The 23,988-nt window shown below is 43.9% G+C and overlaps 1 protein-coding gene across 1 annotated transcript; it reads right to left on the bottom strand.

Moving 5' to 3' along the window:
- Nucleotides 1-401: 401 nt before the first annotated feature.
- LOC146021241 (uncharacterized) lies at nt 402-22,905 on the bottom strand. The gene is made up of 9 exons (XM_083155034.1): nt 22,827-22,905; nt 20,507-20,533; nt 16,528-16,652; nt 8,693-8,801; nt 6,954-7,106; nt 4,854-4,979; nt 4,102-4,151; nt 1,528-1,613; nt 402-524 (listed from the first exon to the last, which is right to left on the bottom strand). Exons 1-9 carry the CDS (start codon nt 22,903-22,905, stop codon nt 512-514), a joined length of 768 nt encoding a protein of 255 aa, XP_083011160.1. The 3' UTR covers nt 402-511.
- Between the last annotated feature and the right edge of the window lie 1,083 nt (nt 22,906-23,988).

Below are 23,988 nucleotides of genomic sequence, written 5' to 3'. Positions count from 1 at the left end.
ATTTAATGCAGCAACATTTTAAAAGATAAAATAAACCTGGCTTAGCATTTAAAGAAATTGCTGCTTTTAATCCAATGGCTAAAGCACTAAATGATCAACACTTTGGATGCTGTTACATGTGGCCCTCTGTGTTTTACTGTCATTTCTTCTATTTTAGGTTTAACTTTCTGCATATCAGGGTGTTAATGGTTTCTGTACACGCACCTCTGCAGCACACATTGCTGTGTCACACAAGTGACGACACTGATAGACTGCACGTGACATGTGGCAGACAGGGACTTACTGCAATATTCACACCACATTCTCCAAACTCTCACCAACACCCAAACTGTACATGTTGAACACACCTGTTAATATTATCAGCGTCACAACATATAGATAAAAAAAAGAATTTTATTGTGTAATGACACAGCCAAGGGTGTTATTCGGACTTCTATCAAAGGTGCAGAGGTATTAAGCAATTAAAGATAAATACACGCGAGGGTGATGGCAGTCCAGGCAGTTTTTTTTCTTATATTTTTGCACTAAAAAAAAAGGAAGTAGAAAGTGTGATATTAATGCCTGTTAGGTGAAAAACGTAACATCTTTTATGAGATCAATGTTATGTTGTCTACTTTTAAACCCCCCACCCCACCTGAGTACCCACTTACCCAATAGCCCATTGCTAAATATCCATCCATAGAATATCATTCCTGTTACCAAGCTTCATTCTCCCCCATTACTGCACAGCTCCAGGGCTCCATCCTCCCCACTGCCTGCTATCCTGGGCCTCATCCTCCCCAATTCCAACAATCAGCTCCCTTTCTCCATTACCACATGCACAACCCTTTCTTGAAACATACAGCTCCTGGCAGAGCACCTCTACCCTAAAACCCAGATTAAACCCCCAGATCTCATCCTCTCCACTACATACAAACAATTCCAAGATCCCCATCACCCATTTACAGCTTCCAGTCCATGCATTATACGTTACTATACAATACAGACTCATTCCTCCCAATTGAGTACATGATTCCTGGCTCTTTCCCCTCTTATTACCTCCATTGCAAGCAGTTAATGGCAGGTTATGGGGATCTGTTTGCTAAATCCCCTATATCACTCTTTCATTTGCTGCCCACTCCTATTACTAGGGATGACAGTCACTACCAATGTTTCTAGTCCCCCATTTCCTCTATTACCCCCTTAAAGCTCCCGGTTCCATCCTCCACACAACCTGTACAAAGGACCGATTTAATAGAACTTACAGGATTTTAATGAGATTGCTGCTAAATGGAAAGCTGCAATCAGACACAGGGCGAGATCAGACATATGACTGATTGTTGCTTTAAATCTGGCGCCAATCTCGCTAAATCCCACCAGTTTCCAGATATCTGAGCCTATTATATAACCATTATTGTGTCAGATAACTCATTTTAGTTTTATGAAACCCCAATATCATTATTCATTTAATTATTGTATAAACACAGTACATTTCCTGGCACTATCTCTTTTTGCAACAACAGTAATATATGCATTAAACATAAATACCTGAATGCTTTGGAGCCATTGCATGGCCTGGCAACAAGATTGATTCTTGTGTTTCTAACTTCAAGTTTTGGAAGTCCAGGTGCATCCTGAAATTATATAAACAATATTGGAGAAAGAGCGTTATTTATAAAAAAAAAATTGTTACTATAGTTACTAAGTGCACACACATCCAGTATACTATATATATATATATATATATATATATAGCAGGGTGTTTCTTACCGGCACTCCACGGTCTTAGTTCAATCATATCATATCATACCTGTATGTATGTACACTGCCTGATGACGGGATGTGATTAAAGGATCCCGAAACGTTGCATGAAGCCAGTTGTGTCCGTTTGAAAATTCTTTATGATTGATTGAACTAAGACCGTGGAGTGCCGGTAAGAAACGCCCTGCTGTATACTAGTGATACAAGGCACCCCGGCAATTGAATATCTGAAAGGAGAGTGCCGGCTATTCGTCTGATATATATATATATATATATATATATATATATATATATATATATATATATATACACAGGTCGAGTATCCCGTATCCGAATATCCGTTATCCGAATTATTCCGAAAACCATACATTCCAGAAAGTGAAAAAACATTTTTTTTTTGCTAAAAACTCACTGGGGACATTTGTAACAGCATCACTGGGGACATGATATGTAACTGGCACTATATATGTGCAAGACAATGATTGCTTGGCATTCAAATTCAGTGCTGAGATAGTACACACATTTTGTTTCATGTTTTGAAACCTTGTTTTTTGAACAAATAAAATATATTTGTGTGTATTTTATGTGGTAATAAAATATATTTGTGTGTATATTATGTGTTTATACAGCATAAATGCAAGATACTTCAAAATACATCATTGAAATATTAAAATATTCCGAAATACGGAATAATCCGTTATCCAAAATTCTCCTGGTCTTGAGCATTTTGGATAAGGGATACTCAACCTGTATATATATATATATATATATATATATATATATATATATATATATATATATATATATATATATATTTACATATATAAATATTATCAAAGAATAAGTGCGCTATTTTTATTTTAAATCAATGTCCATAAACCGATGTTTGTAATCGATTGAGCCCTATGACGAAGTCCCCAGTGACAAAACGCGTAGGGTAATAGCCTGGCGTCATCTGCTTGCTGAACAAAGAAAGAGTGTAACCACTCTAACGCTATGTGCGGGTCACAGAGATTCGTGATCATCAGAGTCCAAGATGCAAGTCTTGGACTCTGATGAGCACACATGCACTGACCAGGAGCGGTCAATCTCTTATCTTGGATTAATTGTCTAAAGGACAAGGAATATATTACAGCATTGAGAACCAATTAAAGTCCCATTCTATAAAACATTCAACCCTTATTCCTTTTGGATTTCAATACCCATGGAGCTATATCAGCCAAATTATTCTTGATAAACCCACAAATGAGGATAATTACTACATAGAACTTCAATATTTAAGAAGAATTCCCAAAGAAGTTAAACTTTCATTTTTGGCTGCAAATCTGATAAATAGAGGAATCCATCTAAGTAGGTGAAAATTTCACCACAGAAGTAGACATCCACTATATCCTGCAGCAAACTAAAGGAAACCATTCTTGCACAATTCTATAAATAGAATACCTTATAAAGTCTATCAAAGATTATTAAGCTTTTGTACCCCTGATGAAGTCTCATGAAGAGAAGAAACGCGTCGGACACATGTTTTGACTACAAGTACTAATAAATATGTATCCATGAAAAATAAATTGATCTGAAAACTCTGCTTTTTATTATATATTTTAATAAATGTTTTAAGTTTAAAAAAAAGTACATTTTTGTACATGGATCTGTGAATAAGGAGAGACTAATAGGAATAATCACCTATATTTTTGAGGTGCCAAAATAACACTGTTGTTGGTGTATTGTTGTTTGGTGACCCCACTAGTAGGGTAAGTGTTATTGACGACCACTTGAAAAAAATTGACAATAGCACGGTCTAAGGCAGGGCTGGCCAAACCGGTCCTCGAGATCTACCAACGGTCCACGTTTTCCAGGTTACCTAGCTGGTGCACAGCTGTAGTCTTTACTAACTGTCACATTTTAAAACCTGCTGCATTCATTCCTACTATAGATGTACAGGTTGCCTGGAAAACATGCACCGTTGGTAGATCTTGAGGACAGGTTTGGCCACCCCTGGTCTAAGGGATTTTGTGTAATTATATATATATATATATATATATACATACATACACACACACACATACTATACACTGTATATATAGATGGAGTGCCTCTCAGCCAGCTCCGGGGCTCAAAAGAATGCCCCCGCTGGCGAGATGGCGTTTCGGGTGGTTGGGGATGGGAACCCTGCCCGTCTCTGTTTCAGGGAGATGGGCAGGGATAAAAGGGGGTGCAGGGAGGTGGCGGGGACCGACGGGGAGCTCCTTCGGAAAGGGACGCAAGTATCTCATGCACGCCCGCCCCCTTCCGGCGGCTGGCGATTCTATCTATAGTATGTATAAGTATGTGTAAATCGAAGGTGAATTATACAATACCTACCAGAGTAACTCTTGGTGATCTGACCACGGTTTTTGGCTTCTTGCCACTAACTGAAAAAGAAACAAACTTTTTGTAACTAACTGAAAAAGGAACATACATCAATTAATAAGAAAATACAATTTCTAGATAGCTAAAAATAATGAAATAATCTGCACATTTTTATTCTGAGAATAAATTACATTCTTTTAAACCCCCATTAATGCAGTCACTAATACGATTTTGAGCTTGATCACGGAGAACGTTATACAATCTGAAAAATGTGCTAATCTTCTGTATAATTATATGGTGCTAGACATCAGCAGTCACCAGCGCTGATCCTGCCCATATACACCCCAGTAGGAGAGATTAAGGCCATGAAGAGGGAAGTTGTGATAGATGAGTTGGGAGAAGGTGGGATGTAAGGTCAGGGCCAGATTACAGCTGTGTACACACAGTGAGATTTTGCCTATTTTGTCCTTACGATTTTGACTATATTGTAAAAATTGCACTGTGGAGAGAGAATGAGAGACCCTGCGGCACCTGTATCACAAGTAGAAAAAGACACAGCACAGTCTATTTCTACTAGATTATAAGCATGGGTGCAGAAAGAATTCCACATGCTTGCATAGGATAGCAGCTACCCTCTGCACCGAGGCCCTGGCATTCAGGACTTAGTACATATGATGGAATATGTGGGCAAAGTCCAAAACAGGTTTTTGCCATATTTTTTATTATTATTACCTTCTGCCCAGTATGAGAAGACACCGACTTACCTCTCAGGAGAGGAAAAAGTGTCTGTGGTGTCTTATCAGCACCATTGATGATAAATGGGATCCTCTCTTGATAGATCTGATTTGCGGCCTCATTGATGTTGTTCTCTGCCGTTATCTGGTCACTTCCTGTAATGTTACATTTTCTCAGTTACTTTGACTGTATGGACATTTTGTCAGCAATATTTAATTCTCCATTCTCCATATGCATTCCTGTATGACTGCAGCTCATCTCAAAATCTGCATTCTCTCATAAACTCATCTACTCTAAGGTGGTTATTCTAGTTCATTCGCTCAGATGCAAATTCGCACAGGGACCGATGTTTTGCGTATGCGCAGCATTTCTGCGCATGTGTATACGCTGGGTGCGTGCAAACTCGGCAAGAAGTCTGGTCGCAGAGTGCACGCTACCAGCCTCGAGAGTGGGGGTGGAGAGGAGCGTGGGGTGCTGGAGCATTAGCATATGTGTACGCCCTGCGTTTCATGGCCGTTCCCATTAAAACACTGGGCATACATATGCTAATGCGGTAATGACACATGAGCGGGGGGCAGAAAGCTGCCATAACTGAGTGTCAGCTGTCTGCCCCATTCCCAGCATTTCTTCGCTCATATGTGTGAGTAGTCTGGGCCACCCTTGCATATGCGGGCGCCTTTGCCATCATTCCATCTTCGGCGACCATCGAAAGATAGGGGAGGTTCCCACGGGCATGCAAATGGGTGTTCATGTAAAACGTCAGTTTGCAAGCCTTGCGAGCGAATTCGGCATGCGAATGGGTGGTGTGGGCTAACCATTCGCAAGGCAGGGTTTTGTACATTTGCGAAGATGCGAGCGCTCATGCGAGCAAATGACCCACAATAAGGCCCAAAATGTTTTGTCCCATATTAGGCCATATTAGCTCCACCCCATGGAAGAATAAATACACAGCAAATGTAATGAGAATGAGAGGACTATGGAGGAAGACTCCAGCTCTCCCTATGGTAAAGTAATACCTTACATGCAGCACTAGGAAATGTGGGGAATGAAATGAATCGCTGAAATGAATTGTTATAGTTAAAGAGTTTATACCTATGGAATCTTCTGTCAGCTGAAATGTTTTTTTTTACTGATTCACTTAATTTTTACAGTGCTACTGCCAGTGGCTTTCCTGTAATGCCAATCTATATATGCCCATTGTCATTGCTGTAGAGCCCCCTGTGTGGCTGCAGCTAAGAACTCCAGTGAGTTGGAGAGCACAATGGTAAAGTGATGGGGCTTCCTCCTGCATAGTAGGTCCCTTTATCATCCAATGCTGGCAGTCATAGTAAAAGTTCCCATGATCTATAAATTACACCTGGGGCCAGCAGGAAACCCGTCAAAGTTATCACTGCAGGAGACAGAGACTATGGGACCAGGGGCCTGATTCAGAACCATTAGCAGAAGTGTGAAATCTCTGTTCAGCGAAATTTGCACTTCTGTGTATGTGTGTGTGTGTGTGTGTATGTGTGTGTGTGTGTGTGTGGCAGGGGTCTCCCTTGTCATATTATTCAAGCATACGGCATAACAAATGTCACTATACAGTATGTGCGAAGAGTGGCGGGATACATCAAAATTGCAATTCTTGCTGCGTCCTGCCCATAGGTTTGGATTTTGATCAACAAATTTTCAATATATATTATTCCTGGTATTGTTTTGGGCTCAGGTTATTGTAATAATGGAATACTGTAAATTACTTGTAGGCATGTATGCATATATAAATAAATAAAATAATAAGGAAATAATGATGTCATAAAAGTAAAAACAAAACCTTTATTGCATGGAAGTGTATATTACATAAACAAAGAGTAAATCCCATCAGTATAAAATTGCTCTATAAAGTGCTGCAGATGTCGATGGATATTATCCAGATTAACAGAATCTCAACACAAATCACCATATACTGTAGACAGCTCTTATGGTATCCATTGGCACCGGCAACAGTCCATAGGACGGCCATTTACCTACTAGATTACTGGTGGCAGTAAGCACCTAAAGTCCATGTTACTCTACAAATGGTCACATAGTCACCCACCTGTCACATACTGGATATTGCACTAAAGGTAAGTATGAGACGATTCCTGACTTACCTCTCAGCAGAGGGAACGCTCCTACATTCGTTGGTATTCCATTCATTTTCTGCGAGTTCAAATCATATATGCTGGTCTTATATGGGACCCTTCCTTGATATTTAGTTTTTCCGGCCTCATGGGCAGTCCTCTTTGATGTTATACTGTCACCTCCTGTAATGTTACATATTCTCAGCATTTAATTCCACATTCTCCAAACCAATTCCTGTATGACTGCAGCTCATCTAACCAACTTCCTTCCCTCATAAACTCATCTATTGTAAAGCCATTGGCACCAAGCTGGGATCTACTTACTATTGTGTAAAGCTGGGATCTACTTACTATTGTGTAATGCTATTGGCACTAAACTGGGATCTACTTACTATTGTGTAATGCTATTGGCACTAAGCTGGGATCTACTTACTATTGTGTAAAGCTATTGACACTAACCTGGGATCTACTTACTATTGTGTAAATCTATTGGCACTAAGCTGGGATCTACTTACTATTCTAGCACTGGCACATATAGTATTAGCCCGAACGCATGGAAGAATAATAACACAACATGGGCCTGATTCAGACTCATTCACTAGGCAGTGTACAGTCGCTGCCAAGCGGGCATGCATTGCCCTGACGAACGCCCTGCCACCCAAATCCACTTGGTAACATGCAGGGGATGTGTACACAAACATCAGCTTGCATGCAACCGCTGGGCTGAAAAAATCATTGTGAATGATTTTTCTGCCATTCGCAGATAAAAGGCAGTCTGAACTGACTTTTTATCTTGCCCTCATCATGTGTGGCATTTAGGAGGTGGAGCGGGTGGGGCAAACCATTCTACAAAACAGGGAGGGTCACCTTGTCTTGTAGGCATCCCAGATTAAAGGTTTACATCATTGGACACAGACTTCCTGGGCCTGGATATCAGTATCCGATGGTCAGGCTGGGTAAACTTCAGCTTACACAGGCTGACAGGTGCATAAACTCATTGTAAATCAAGACAAATGGTAATAAGGTCTTCCTAATTGCACGGAAGAGTGTTCTGTCTCCTATAGACCCTTCCTGCTGCATTTACATTATAATTACACAGCTGGCTGTGGCTGTGTATGGATGGCCATCGACCATCGATGATTCAAAATCGTCGATGGTTTATGACCAATGTAGAATACTTTTGTCATCAATGGGGAAAACCAGATGGTTTCCCTCCATCGATGGCACAGCAAAAAAATGATGTTTTGATTTTGTTTTTCTTTCAAAGTGCTGGGACACTGAGCATAGCTCCGCCCCTGACACCCGTGAATCCCCACCCCCCCATTCTCATTGGCCCACAGGCCAGTCAAGGAAAATGGTCATCCATCTAATAGTTTAGCACTATCGATGGCTGATTGCAGTATTGCCATCAATGGCATTCATCGATGGGGACTGCACAAACATGGATTATACAATATCCCTACACAGTATATCCTATAGTATGTAGTATATCCTATATGTAATGGCTGTTATATAAACAATGTATGCACTATATAAATGATCTGTTTAATTGTCAAACAATGTGCATATATCCTTCATGAACTGACTGTTCAATTGCACACAATAAACACATGTATTATATTATCATTCACTGACTCCTCACTGTCTCCATGGTTCTACTTTTTTCCATCTCAGTCCTGATCCTTGCCCTTCTTTCACTGTCTTTTCACCCCCTACCCCACCCCACACAAAACAACCACATACACTGTTGTGATAAAAAGCAGACTTACCATTAACGGGTGGCAAGCGGACAGTAATTATTTTATAGTTGGCGCTTGGGATGTTTTTGCAGCCACTCCTTTCTTCCTCCGACACAAAGGAAATGTTGGGGCACTTCCCCTTTATAAAAAAAAAATAAAATAATGCTACAGTAAGTCTTGATGCAAGAGTAGAAATAGGATTTCACAGATTTCAGACATAACAGCAGTATATATATCCCAGAATCCAAAATGTATAATAGTCTGCATTGTCTTGGATCATATACTGTAGTAGAAATTCCACATAGGAAGTGGGGAAACAAGACTATAATAGTACTGAGGGGAACATGCCACACCCATAACATGATCAGGCCACACCTCTTTTTAGCACAGCACTGCTACAAAGGGGAACCAAATTCACAATATGGTGTAGACAAGTCCCTCTACAACGTGGCCAGGACTCCTTTATAGCATGACATGATATATGTAAACTAGTACAGATTCCTGGGAGTGACGCAAGGATCCCATCTATGCCACCTGTAATACATTATATTCCCAGCGTCTATGTGACAGTAATGCTGCCAAAGGGGGCACAGCCACACAATATTGGAAATGTAAATAGGGTGATGGAGACTGGTTCTACATGGGATTGCTGGGCCCTCCTCACCTCTGGGCTTTATAGCAGCTGCCACTCCAATAGTGATCACTTCACTTAGGGTGAGAATGATCTGTAAGATCTAATAGTCACCACTGCAACTGAAAGGTGCTTTTATAACTAAATAGTGAAAATGACAAGGTTTATTCAACACATCCAGATGTACTAAGCTTAAAAAGTGATAAAATAGAGAGTGATAGGCCACCAGCCAATCAGCTCCCAATGGCCATGTTAGATGCTGTGCGTGAGACATGGCAGTTGGGGCTGACTGGCTGGTGTTCATCGCTCTCAGTAAGTAAGATGTAGGATACATGTCTCCTGTTGGACAAAGATTTGACATTATGACCCAGTAGGTACACTCATTTTTTAAACATTAGTTGGTAGACCTGGCATTTGAAGACCTAAATCCCCTTCATGGGAGAATCATGGAAACAAATCTCTCTGTAGGAAAAACAAGTACAGTACAGTATCCATACATGGCCTATACCTTTATATACTGATATGGATCTAACAGTATATATATATATATATATATATATATATATATATATATATATATATATATATATATATATATATATATATACACACACACACACACACACACACACACACAGTATATGGTTCTATATGAATGAAGGAATATTTAATGTGTATACTCACATCCATGTCTAGACGCCTTTGATGTAGCAGAAGGCTGGACATTTTTTTTATATAAAAATGTCTCAAATAAATCCAAAAATCAGATTAATAAATCAGAAATGCTCAAGTACTAGCAGTAGCTTGTCAGACAAACTCCACTCTGCTGTGATCGCGATGGCTCCCACAGAAGAGTGATGACTGTGATCTCACTGGTGATGTCATCAACTGCCGAGCACAGCAGTTAGCAGTCACATGATCTCTATACAACAGGTGCATAGACCATGTGACCTAGTAGCCTAGTACACATAAGGCACATTATAATAAATGTACATTATACTATGCACTTCTGTCCATCATTCCATTTACATTGTCCATTGAGTCTTATAAATATTAAGCATATATTATAAATATTGAGCATGTTCCGGTTTAGTGTTCAATGTCAACCCGAAGTGTGGCGAGCGCAGCGGTACGCGTCCTCCGACCTTTTCATACCCCCAGTATCCATGTCGGCGTGGAGTTGATTTTAGATAGTGTGGCGAGAGCAGCGAGCCACCGAGCCCGAAGCGTGGCGAGCGGCCGTGGAATACATGTAAAGTAATCGGTGTGCGCTCGCCACGCTTCGGGCTCGGTGGCTCGCTGCGCTCGCCACACTATCTAAAATGAACTACACGCCGACGTGGATAGTGGGGGTATGAAAAGGTCGGAGGGCGCGTTGATAGTGGGGGTGGCATTGACAATGGGGGTGCATTTAACATTGTAAGCACCCATCAGGGTGCTTGTGCAATTAAAAATCGCATCTGATCGCATCGCATCACATGCCGCTATATTGCATGCGATGCGCTGCAGTACGATCTACATCGTGGGCGCCGTAATACACAAGTACCCATGTTTTTAATAATGTAATGGCACTGCAGATTGCTGTTGCTTTTTATTTTACTGGTGGAGTAGCATGTGGTGCAATTTAATTAATATTGTACTCGATTTTCAAAATTGTACTAGCATATAAATATTTTTTGTTTTGTTTTTATCTTTCTTTTGTCGACGCAGTTAGCAGTGAAAAATTCACAGCATTTCCCCATTGTAAAATAAATTGTACCCATTGTTGCAAAAGGTAATTTTTTAGGAGTTATATTGCACATTGATCGTAATATTTACCTTTACAGTGCATTGTATTTTACATGAAGCATAGCATTCAATGTTTTTGTTTTCATTCTATTTTTTAGACATGCCTGGATCAATGGGGCACAAATTTTGGGCTCGATTCATTGAACTATACAAAGAGAACAGCTGCCTCTGGAAGACAGATCATATGGACTACCGTAATCAGGGCAAAAGGAATCGGGCATGCCAGAAAATGAATGATTACAGTAGAGGCCGTAACAGTGCTGCAGACTCTCATTGGGTTCGGCAGAAGATAGCAAATATGAGAACAGTGTTGGTGAAGGAGCACAAACGAGTCCTGGATTCGCAACGTTCAGGAGCCGAGACTGATGACCTGTACACACCGAAATTGTGGTACTATGAGTGTAAGTTTGTCGTTGAGCAAGCGTCAGGGAGAACAGAGGGAAGTCCTACGGAGGAAGCCTCTCAGTCAAGTGATTGAGAGTGCGGACATAGTAAGTTTTTGATATGACAGGTCTTGTATGTAACCAACAGTAAAATTGAATGATATTATAATTATTTTTTTTTCCTAGGGATTTTCCCCTGAGCTTGAAGAAGAAGCTGGACAAGTGGCAGAAGCAGTGAGACTTCAACACCTGCTGCTCCCCCAAGGAGGCGAAGGAGGAGACAGACCTCCCAGCCGACCAGCTCTCTTTGGAGTGGCCAAAAGCATTGCTGTAGGCATGTGGAGGAAGCTTACAGAAATCCCCCCAACTATTTCCACAATTTTGCAAAACATATTGCCGGTGAGATGCGGACCATGGATCCACACCAGTTCCACATCTTCAAGCGTTTAGTGCATTGCGGTATGTCACGCGCAGCAAAAATTTGACTGATGCGTGTAACATAGTGCCAGGTCCTATAACCCCCAGCCAATTGCCCCCACCGCCCAACTACCCACATCACCGCCCTATGTACTCTGTGCCGGTTAATCTTCCGTCTCCCCATTCTTTTTATGCTCCGGGCCCCCTTTTACCAACTACCTCTGCCACTGACCCCTCATCATTATCTGGTGGTGTGTACTCAGCTTTGCTGAGTACACAATCCCCTGCCCCAGATGATGATCGTTATTTTTAATTAATTGATTTTCCCAATTTTGCTTAATTATTTTAATTTAATAGCCTATAGCAATGCTCCTTCTCCTTGAATTGTTTGTTCAACGACAAATTTCTTTGCTCATTTTACCACAATTTCAGTTTGTAAAGGTCACAGTCCGGTACTTCTGAACGTTGTGATGTCCAGACTTGTTGTGCTCCTTCACGAACCACTGTTTTTCATATTTGCAACTGCTTCCGATTCCATGGGAAGTTTGCAGCACTGTTTACAATGCTCTACTGTAACAATCAATACTTGTATGCCTGATTCCGATTTCCCTGGTTACGATAGTCCCTGCCACATTTTTCAATGAATCGAGCCCAACCCCAAAAATAAAAAGCCCCCCCCCCCCCAAAAAAAAGTTAAAATTTTAATTAAAAAGTTAAATGAAAGAAATGTGTCGTCTCAATTTTTTTAATGTTGACTGTTGTAAATAATTAATAATGTATATAATACTGACAATTCTTCCCTCAGGTACTGTGGCTGACAGCCAGGATCCCAATTTACAGGTGATACTCTCCCTCTTGGGATTCCATGACTCCCATAGACGGAGAGTATAATCTGTTCCTAAAACCCCCCCACTATACACACCACCCCAAATATCCAGGCCACCCCAAAGCGTGGCGAGGGGCGGCGGAACGCATCCTCCGACCTTTTCATACCCCCACTATCCACCTCGGCGTGGAGTTGATTTTAGATAGTGTGGGGAGCCACCAAGCCCAAAGCGTGTTGAGCAAAGCAATCCCCAAGATTACTTCACCTGTAATCCGCGTCCGCTCGCCACGCTTCGGGCTCGGTGACTCGCTGCACTTGCCACAATATCTAAAATCATCTCCGCGCCGACGTGGATAGTGGGAGTATGAAAAAGTTGGAGGACGCGTTCCGCTGCGCTCGCCACGCTTCGGGGTGGAGTGGATACTGGGGTCTCATTGTAAGCACCCATCATAGCACATGTCATGGGTGCTTGTACAATGAAATATCGCATCGCATTTGGTGCATCGCATTGCATCTGGTGCCATGCGATTCAATGCGATATTCCATTGTATAAGCACTACTGTACAATTAATGTGGACATCACATCGCATCTCATCGTACAATACTATAGACACTACGCGATGCGTGCGATACTATGATATATTTCATTGCATTGTCGCATCGGACGCATCACATAGCACTACGAACGGTACGCGATGCGATTTCACTACCCTGAATAGCCCGCTACGCAAATGCCGTAGTGGGCGCCGTGATAATACACAAGTACCAAACTTTTTTATTCTTTTAATTAAAAAAAGGCAGCACCCCTGGACTGATACGGCAGTCTTAGCAGCACCCCATGAATTATACATCAGACTTGGCAGCAACCCATGAATTATATGACACACTTTGCTGACTTCAGAAAATATGCGTCACACATGCGGGCACCCCTGGACTGCTACGGGACACATGGGGGTACCCCTGTACTGATACGGGACACATGGGGGCACCCATGGAATTATAAGGCACACATGCGGGCACCCCTGGACTGATATAGCACACATGGAATAATACGGCACAGATGGCGGCACCCATGGACTGATTCGGCACACATGGCGGCAGACATGAAATTATACGGCAGACATGGCGACAAAAAAAGAAAAACTTTTAATTAAAAAAAAGAGCAGCACACCTGGAATTATATGATATGGGACACATACGGACACCCCAGGACTGATATGGGACACATGTGGGCACCCCTGGAATTATACGGCACACATGTGGGCACCCCTGGACTGATACGGGACACATATGGGTGTAACCATGCAATTATACAGCACACATGGGGGCACCCCTAGAATTATATGGCACACATGCGGGCACCCCTGGACTGATACGGGACACTGGGCAGCACAGCTGGACTGATAAGGCATACTTAACACCCCTTGCAGGTTTAATAAAAAAAATGGGGACAGCTTCCCTGGACTGATAAGGGACACTGGCATCAGCACATGGACATTAGGCTGATATAATTAAAACTTTAAACCTTAAATCAGAAAAGCACCTCTTTTATTGTCAAGTAGACAAAACCATGCTGCACTGCAGGTGGGGCAGATGTAACATGTGCAGAGAGAGTTAGATTTGGGATGGGGTGGGGGGTGCGTTCAAAGTGAAATGTACTGTAAATTGCAGTGTAAAAATAAAGCAGCCAGTATTTACCATGCATAAAACCAAAAATAGCTAATTCTAGAACATACATAATCTGATTGGTTGCTATGGGCAACATCCCATCTTCAATAGAACTCCCATTTTAGTAAATGTACCCCCCATTTTACATTTGCCCCACATGCAGTGCAAATGGTTTTGTCCATTAAAGAAAAAAGCTGCTTTGCGATCAGGTCTGAATACAGATGTATTGGGATTCATCTTTGCAGGTGATGGCGTCGCCATCGCCATCACCTGCATCCCCGCCATCTGTATGCCAGTCCCCTTCATCTGCGCGCGTCCCCTTCTGACGGTGCTGCCCTCGGTCGCCCGATGCCCACACCGGGCGACCGCACCCCCCGCAGCCTCCTCGGGTCCCCCCCCAGCACTATCGAGCGGGAGGCGGACAGTATAGCGTCCGCCTCGCCGCCCCGCCGCCCAGATACTGAGACGCGCGTGCGTGGGGGACGCACGCGCATCTCAGTCAGATGGAGCGCCATGCTGCTGGCGGTTTGCCAGCAAAGATAAAACCGGCCCCATCTGTATGACCTTTTGTTTCCACATGATATAGCAAGAACTCAAGTTCAACCATTTTGTCCTAGCTGAATCTTATTTTTTAGTCTGCCATTGGAATACTGAAATGCAGTAAATCTGATTATCTATCAAATGTTAATGTATATAATTTGCTACAGTGCTCGAAATGGGCCTGTATACACTGGTATGGGATATCAGCACTGATTGCAGAAGCCCACCCCCCTCTACCTGCAATCATCCATGGGTGTCGGTCCCCCCCCTTTGTGCAATCACCTGTCGACAACTGTCCCCCCCTTACCCACGATAACCCTGCAGCAGCTGTGAGCTCCCCTACCCACGATCACCCTGCGGCAGCTGGTAGCTGCTACCCTCAATCAATCTGCGGTAACTGCTCCTCCCTCTACCCACAATCACCGTCCGGTAACTGCTTCTCCTTCTACCTGCAGTAGCTGCTCCCCCTACCCTTTGCTCACCCTGTAGCAGTTGCACCCCCACCTCCCTACGTTTACCCTGCTCTCAGATGCTCCCCCAACTTCCCACAATCACCCGGCAGCAACCACCCCACTGCTAACAGCCAGCAGCAGCTCCCTTCTAAGTGCGCAATTTACGTTTACTGAGTTCAATAACTGGAGACAGGGGGCACAGTAATATAGCATCCCCACTGTCACTCTCCCTGTCCCTGAATGTGGGCTCAATCCATGTGGTACAATGTGAATTTTTGCTCATTCCATGTACATTTTGGCATGATGTGAATTTTAGCTATGTGAATTTTGGCTTATTCTGTGTGCATTTTGTCTTATTCCATGTGTCATAATGTTTATTTTTACTCCTTCCATGTGAATTTTGGCTCATTCCGTGTGGCATAATGTGTAAGGGGCACTAGTACTAGGTAGTATAAGGGGTCTACTACTGTGTTGCATAATGTGTGGAAGAGGTACTGTATATGGTGTTGTACACTTCCCAGAAGCCACATAACTACAGCCTTTACTTTTTTCATACCCCGACTTCAAAATGTCCACTTCAAGCGTAGGTCTGGAACCCACACTGCACGAGCTTCACTTGTGTGCAGTCTGGGTAGTCTCAGATAAGTAACAGTGCTGTCTCCATAGCCGTGTTATGGGGCAGGGGCTTTTCAGAGCAGATGTCATCACACCAGAGCAATAAAATATTAGGGTAGTAGGCCAAGCATTACTAGAAGCATGAACATCTATGATAATATATTAAGGCTGAATATATTATACTTTAGGTCAGATGAATGAGACAGCCCCACACCAGGCTTTTATATTTATTTAGTTCATACTGTATAGTAGATTTGGACGCACCTTTGTCATAATAGACTGACTGTTACTCTGGTATTGTAATAGTCATATAAGGCAAAATATTAGTTCCACAATAACATTCCTGTAACACAGAGCTCAATACTGCGTGCACGTCAGAGAACAACCAATGCAGCAATGGCATAAGTAAGTGATAGCTTAGGGCAGGGTTCTCAAACTAATTTGCTCCGGAACCCTTTTAGAAAATAAAATGGATTACAGGACCCCAGTAGGTTACCGCAGAATACTGTGTAACAAGGTGGTAATGTGACTGAGATGGACAATACCTTACATATGCAACAGTCAAGTGGTTGTGCACCAGTCGTCTTTGGTCTCTGCACGATGCCGATAGTTACCTGTACGGCTTTTGGGCTGAGGGACAGGGAAACTCCCAAACACAGAATCAGCACACCTGAGGACAGTAACAAGAGATGAATTTAGGAGAAACTGACTGGTTACAGCTGTAAACGTAACTTTGGAATGAGGCAAGTGCATACATTACATCACAGTAAGGCACACGGATTGCATTACATCACACTTACAGTATATCATATCTTTCCCTGGTTTAGATCTGGGCATTATACAAACTGTCCCCATGCGCAGCCTAATCCCATGATTGGAAACACCAATCCCGGCTATCTTGGGGCCAAATAGCCAGGATTGGATTAGTACATCAATTTACCTGGAGACATTGCTGATAGAGAAGGCTTAAGGTGACCATACCTCAAGACTTTCCTCCAACCATCCAACTGACTAACCTGTCAAAGTAGTGCTCCACACACCTCATCAACTTTTTCATTGAACTACAGAGACCCTCCACTACAATTATACTATGTAGCTTCCAGAAAGCAGCAATTTTGGAACCAAGGGGCAGCATTACATTGTGTAATTTCAGAGCACTTTCTGTGGTACCCGATCAGGGGCAGATTTATTAAGCTTGGTGATGTGATAAGGGGGGAAATTTACTAAGAATACGAATACAAAAAATAGTATTCGAATTCTTACTACGAATCAATACGACTGCATCCGGCTGTTTCAGCCGTATGCAAAGTCGTGTTCCGGAGGGGAATTTACAAAGCAGTCAAATACGACGGCTTTGTAACCCTCCGTTGTCGTAATGATTCATATTAGCGGCCGTATATACGGCCGCTAATGCAAATTCATATAGGCAGTCTGCACAGATCAGTCAGATCCGTGCAGGCTTCAGTGTAAAAAAAAAATAGAAAAATAAAAAAATAAATAAAACGGCGTCGGGTCCCACCCACAGCCGTGACCAGCACCAGGCTGAAAGAGCCGGGGCTGGGAATAAAAAATCAGGAAACCCGAAAAATAGGGGTTCCCATATTTTTTAAAACCAGCCCCAGGCTCCAGGTCCGGGACTGGTTCCCAAAATACAGGGGGACAAAATGACTAGGGGTCCCCCCCGTATTTTAAGAACCAGCCCCAGGCCAAACCAGCCAGCAGGGTAATGTCACAGCCAGGGTACACTTATTACATAAGGTCCCGCGGCCAAAACATTCATCCCTACTGACCAGTCAGCCTGGCCAGGGGCCCTGGGGGAGTGGGGAACCCCCACTAAAGGGGTCCCCCCCCTCCAGGACGTACCTGACATTGAGCTGATTGCAGTGTAAAAAAAAAGAATAAACTATTGTTTAATATTGTGGAACTATGAGTCCCAGCAAGCCTCCCCTGCAAGCTGGGACTTGGAGAACCACAAGTCCCAGCCTGCGGGGCATTAAAGGGCCCGCTGGTACTTGTAGTTCCACAGTATGAAAAATAGTCAAATAAAACTTTAATACATCCAAAGCCCACACATACTGATACTTACCTATCTTGAGCCCGTCGGTAGGTCCCTGGGTCCGGGGTCCAGGGCTCTATGGTCCAGGGTCTGGTGCCTTGCTTCCTGGGCTGCAGAGTCCGGGGCTCCAGGGTTGAAGAGTCCGGGGTCCAGGATCCGAAGAAATCCATAGGGGGACCTGTGGAAGTAAATCCTACTCACCAGGTCCTCTGCCGAAGATCCGTCTTCTTCTCTCCGCCGCAGTCCAAGTCGCGCATCACCCCGCTCGGACTGAGGAGAGACGCAGAGAACATTCATCTTCCGCACCTCTCCTCCAAATGATTCTATTGGCCGCCTAGCGGGGAGGCTCCTGATTGGCCGCTAGGCGGGGAGGCTTGCTGGGACTCATAGTTCCACAATATTAAACAATTTATTCTTTTTGTTTACACTGCAATCAGCTCGATGCCCACCGCCCAAGGGCATTGAGGACAGCACCAGGCTTCAGCCTGGTCAGGTACGTCCTGGAGGGGGGGACCCCTTTATTGGGGGTTCCCCACTCCCCCCCGGCCCCTGGCTAGGCTGACTGGTCAGTAGGGATGAATGTTTTGGCCGTGGGACCTTATATAATAAGTGTCCCCCGGCTGTGACATTACCCTGCTGGCTGGTTTGGCCTGGGGCCTTTACACCACCCTCCACTTGCCATTTGGGCCCCGTTGGCACAGGAGAGGAGATTGGGCTCTACAACAGACCATTCTGAAAGTCTACAGATTCCTCCAGCAGCAGAACTCCAGATCCCGCATCCAATGGTGAGGACCTGTAAACCCAACCATATTCTTCAGTGATTGGACCTATCATCTACACAGTGGTAATACTTATTGGAAAAACAAGTGCACATACCTTAAAGCAGGCATGTCCAACGTTGGCCCTCCAGATGTTGTGAAACTACACATCCCAGCATGCTTTGCCAGTTTTGCTATTAGAGAATGCTAAAACTATTGCAAAGCATGCTGGGATGTGTAGTTTCAAAACCTCTGGAGGGCCAACATTGGACATGCCTGCCTTAAAGGGACATACCACCAAAAATCAACATCATTCTTGGATCCTATAACCCTTATGAAAGTGAGATACCCTCCTTTTTAATTACTCTTATTGTTATGTTTAAGTATAGATATGTGAATTGTATGTAATTTTTATTTAATTTTTACTTTTATACATAAAGGAATATACTTTACCAACAGGAGTCTATTCATTCATTGTAGTTGCAGCGCTGCTCTCCTTTTTGTTTTCACATTGTTCACCTAATAGGGAGTGACTACCCCTATAATTCAGCAGCTGCTCTGGGGGAACAACTCTTGTTAAGGCGCCTACATATTCTCCAGTAGAATCTAAAAATACTAATTCTCCCCCAAAAATGAGTATTTTCGTATGAAAATACGATTTTTTCCATGATTTTTTCTTAGTAAATTTCTCCCAAAGTGTCTAGTTTTTATCACCGGCCAATCAGCTCCTAACTGTGAAGTTACAGGCTTGGTTTAAAAAATAACATGTAGGAGTTGATTGGCAGTTGATAAAAGACAGACACTTTATCTGACATGGGTCTTTAAACTGTGGCCCTCCAGATGTTGTGAAACTACAAATCCCAGCATGCCTTGCCAGTTTTAACACTCCCTTATAGCAAAACTGTGGCAAGGCATGCTGGGATTTGTAGTTTCACAACATCTGGAGGGCCACAGTTTGAAGACCCATGCTTTATCACTTCACCCAGCTTAATAAATCTACCCGCTCAGTATCTAGTGACAGGTCTCTTCTTGTCACGCTAATACACTTAAGTTTGATCTCTGTGGAGTTCCTTCTCTAGATTTTCACTGTTCAGTGACATGACAAGAGTGCAGGGCAGTAGGCTGGGGTCAAATCGCAATGGCATCCCCTGCACCCAGGACAAATGAAACAGACAAGGCCCCACTCCCACTACCTCACCCCTTGCTACTCACCCAGTGAATGCTGCAGCATTCCTTGGGGCCCTGGCATTCACCAAATTCTCCCCAGACCTACCCACAGCCATCACACATGCCCTTTGCATGCCTCCACATATGCACTCAATTAGGCCTTTATCTATCACAGATATATCTATTGTGTTTGTTTTTAAATGGACCAAGTGTCTGCAAGTCCACTCCCTGCTTCCTGTCCCTGCTCCCACCTGTCCTGTTATACTTACCCCATTTGTTCCCTGTCCTCTTCATTTCTGTTGCTGTGGGGAACACCTGTGCATCACAAATAATGTGCACGTGCTGTGACATGCATGTTAGGTCTGACAAGAGTGGCAGTCACAATTATTTATTTCAAATTGTATAATTATATATTACATATACACACACACACTATAGTAGTTCATTTTCACAATGTATATACACACCAAAAAAAAAAAATATATATATATATATATATATATATATATATATATATATAAATATAAATAACTATATACTCACATAAGACATGAAATGAAGGGTGAGGGGCTACCAGAAGATGGGGGTAATGAACAAAGACACATGCCTTCTAAAGTTCTGAGTGCTTCTAAGTCAGTCTGTCAGCCATGTAGAAAGCACTGCAGGAGGAGAAGGAAGGAGGAGAGATGGGGGCGTGGCTACAAGAGGAACTAGCTGAACTAGTCCAGGTCAGTCACTCAGGACTGAATTTCCCGAGGGGAGGGGGGCACAGAACTCCAGGACATTTTTTATACCTGGATCTAATAATGAAAGGCTGGCAAAGGTTCTCCTCTGGTGCTGATGATCCAGGTTCTTTACACCTTAATCCTGCTGCCCCTTTCATCCCATTCATCTGCTGCTCAGCTCCTTATTAATCAGCCCGGCTGCTCAGCACAGCCAGCACTAGCTGTTTAACTGAGAACTCAGGGGTAGATTTATTCAACGTTGATCAGGGAAATATGCGCTATCCCCATGCGTTATGGCAGGGGATAGTGCTTCCCTTGATCTATGACACCCGCAATTCGGGTGTTAAACAAGTGGCGGTGCAGGGATGTATGATCAGGCGATGCGGGGCTTCGTTCTTTATGGAGTTCCGTCCCGGATCGCCATCTTCTTCTAGCGCTGTGGGTCTCCTGCTTCTAAAGTTCAGGGCCGCTTGCTGGTCTCCGGCTTCTTCAAATTAAAACAGCGCATGCGCTGGGTATACAGCATCCCCAAATCCCCGTCGAACATTTCCCGGCGCATGCACAGTTTTAATTGGAAAACGCCGGAGACCAACAAGTGGCGTCGAACATGGAAAACTGCGCATGCACCGGTGACACATCGCGTGTCAGGGAAACCGGAGCATGCGCAGAACACACAGCCGGGGAGGTGTGCACACATGTTATCGGAGGATGCGTATCCCCGTCGGGAGGGGATAACGCACTCCCATAACGAATACTTAAGCAATAATACATTTGGGCGATCTGCTGGCCCGCTTCACCACAAAAAAAGTGGTGAAGCAAAACTAGTTTCATAAAGAACGTTAGGGACATGATAATAAATCTACCCCTCAGTGACTGCAGAGCCTCTCAGCTCCGCCCACAACTGCCCTCAGTCCGGCCCCATAGTTCTGATGGCTGGCTGACTTCTCTGCCTGGCCCCACATTTGTGTTCACTTCTCCCATTTTCGGCCACCCATCACATAACGTGGTCTGGCCACACTGTACACATAAATACCTGGACAACAGGCAGCCTCCCAGAATCAGCGCCTGGGTATAGCTATCAATCACCTGGTGGAATACTTCTGCAACAAGACGGTGCCTGATATTTGAACCCCAGGTTAGCTGGCAGGCCTGAGTGTGAGGGTCCTCAAGCAACCACAGAGAGCTGTAGAAGGATTTTTTTTCCTGTCTCCAGCTTCACAGCAGAGGCTCTGGTCTCTGGTATTTTGATTGGGGGGCCTGGAGCTGCAGCTCCACTCGGCCCATTGTTAATCCTGCCCTGAATACCAGCTGCATCAATTGTATCACAGAGATACTAAACAAAATACAGTCCCTTGATGTTATTCTATGTTGATAAACAAATTGATGTTGTTTGTGAAGATATATTCAGGGTGTAGTGACCGGAAGTTGGGAGGTAGCATTGTGATGTACTGTAATGTGGGAAGGTAGGTCAGTGATATACAGTGGTGCGGGATGTGGTGTGGGTAAATAGTAAAGTGATATAGTGTGGGGTGGTAATTCCGTGATATACTGTAGTGAGGAATGCAGTATGGGTAGCATAGTTATACAGTGAAGGTAGATACAGTATAGTGCAGAAATGTAGTGTGAGGAGGAAGTACAGTGATGTACTGTGAGGAGTTAGTGTAGTGATGTAGTGTGCAGAGATATTGTAGTGAGGTACAGTAGTGTGATGAGGTAGTGCAGTGATTTACTGTGAGGAAGTAGTGCATTGATGTTGGCTTGTGAGGTAGTGCAGTAATGTAGTGTGGGGAGCCAGTGGAAGTTTATGGAGAGTGCACCAAGGCATGTGCCCCCCCCCCCCCCCTGTCTTTATTTTATTTAATATATATACAGCAATACACCCACCCAACAGCCACTGGGAGTCCACGGCAACCAGAGACTGATCATTTGTGTAGGGGGCTGCTGAATGCCATTATTATATTTTGAAATGTCCCCAGCCCAATGAGCCGACTGTTAGGGCAGGCTCCATCTTACCATGGACTTCCAAGTGGCTGGTCCCTCCCCAGGGACCAGCAGCCATATCTCTGCAAAAGCTCAAGCTCCAACACCATCCTCCATTGGTATGGATAGCAAGGGATTCCCCGCTGTACAGGGCTTACCTTGGGGACATGACAGAAGCACCAGAATTAGAGAGACACAAGGCTTGAGGTAACGCAACTGGTGCTGCTGATGATTCATGTTCCGGAGTATGCTGCAACCCAGGCCTGTCACCTGCTGGCTCCTGGCTGCTAAATATGCCCATGACTGCTCCCTATGTCCATGGAACACTTCTGACTGCTTCCTATGCACCTGGCTGCTTCTTATGGCCCTCAGACACTGCACTCCAAATCTCACAGACAGTCTTGTACCCCTTCCTGTCACCCATTCCCTCTCCCTGGCACCACCCAATGCCTCTCCTGCCACCCATCCTGGCATCAATCACTGCCTTTCCATGTAACACATTCCATGGCATCACCCCTGACTCTCCCTGTCACCTGCTGCCTCTCCATCTTCCACTATCTGTCCCCATCACCCACTGCCTCACCTTCTCTCCTTCCGTTGTGTCACTACTGTATTTCTGTCACTATTTCACTATTTCCACCTAGAATAACTTCTCTAAGGCACTGATCACATCCCCATTGCTCAAACACAATACGTATCTTCTAAAATTCCAGTTTCAGGCCCAGGATGACCTTAATCTAGCCCTGCCTCCAGCGGATTGGATAAGCAGAATGTCAGCTGCAGTGATTGGAGAAGCAGTCAGAATTAGTGTCAGAAAAGTTTATTCTATGCAAATAAAATGACCATCTCCTCTTATGGTCTTTTGCAGAGTTTATAACTCCAAAATCATGGCTCCACCACCAGCAAACAGTGACCTATTCGAGTTGCACACAGCTAAGTGCTGGGAAAGCAGGGGTGTCATTGGCTGTCTGTACCTTTTATCTTTAGAGTCTTAAGTAAGTTGGCGGTACTGCTATCCTAGCATGGCGCCCACGATCTAGATTGTATGTGTGGGGCTGATATCTCAAGCATCTCATGCATCTTATGTGTTTGTGCGGCATAAGATGCATGAGATGATGCAATCGACGCGATCAACGAGATTTTTACATTGGAATCAATGTAAAAAGGCCCCAAAACCCCAATTTTAATTGCATGGGTGAAATGGCCCCCCCATTATTAACGCCACCCCACTATTGACGCCAACCCGAAGCGTGGCGAGCGCAGCGAGCCCGCGAGGGGTGGCGGTACGCGTCCTCTGATCTTTTCATACCCCCACTATCC

This window comes from Crinia signifera, chromosome 7 (assembly GCF_055691185.1).
Source record: "Crinia signifera chromosome 7, ASM5569118v1, whole genome shotgun sequence".
Classification (NCBI taxonomy): domain Eukaryota; kingdom Metazoa; phylum Chordata; class Amphibia; order Anura; family Myobatrachidae; genus Crinia; species Crinia signifera.
This window is presented reverse-complemented; position numbering and strand designations above follow the sequence as displayed.

Coding starts and splice junctions, on each gene's coding strand:
- LOC146021241 (XM_083155034.1), bottom strand. CDS start 22,905: ATGAATCATCAGCAGCACCAGTTGCGTTACCTCAAGCCTTGTGTCTCT. Junction 7,107..8,692: donor CCGCTTGCCACCCGTTAATG/GTAAGTCTGCTT, acceptor GTAACATTACAG/GAGGTGACAGTATAACATCA. Junction 1,614..4,101: donor GATCACCAAGAGTTACTCTG/GTAGGTATTGTA, acceptor ATATAATTTCAG/GATGCACCTGGACTTCCAAA.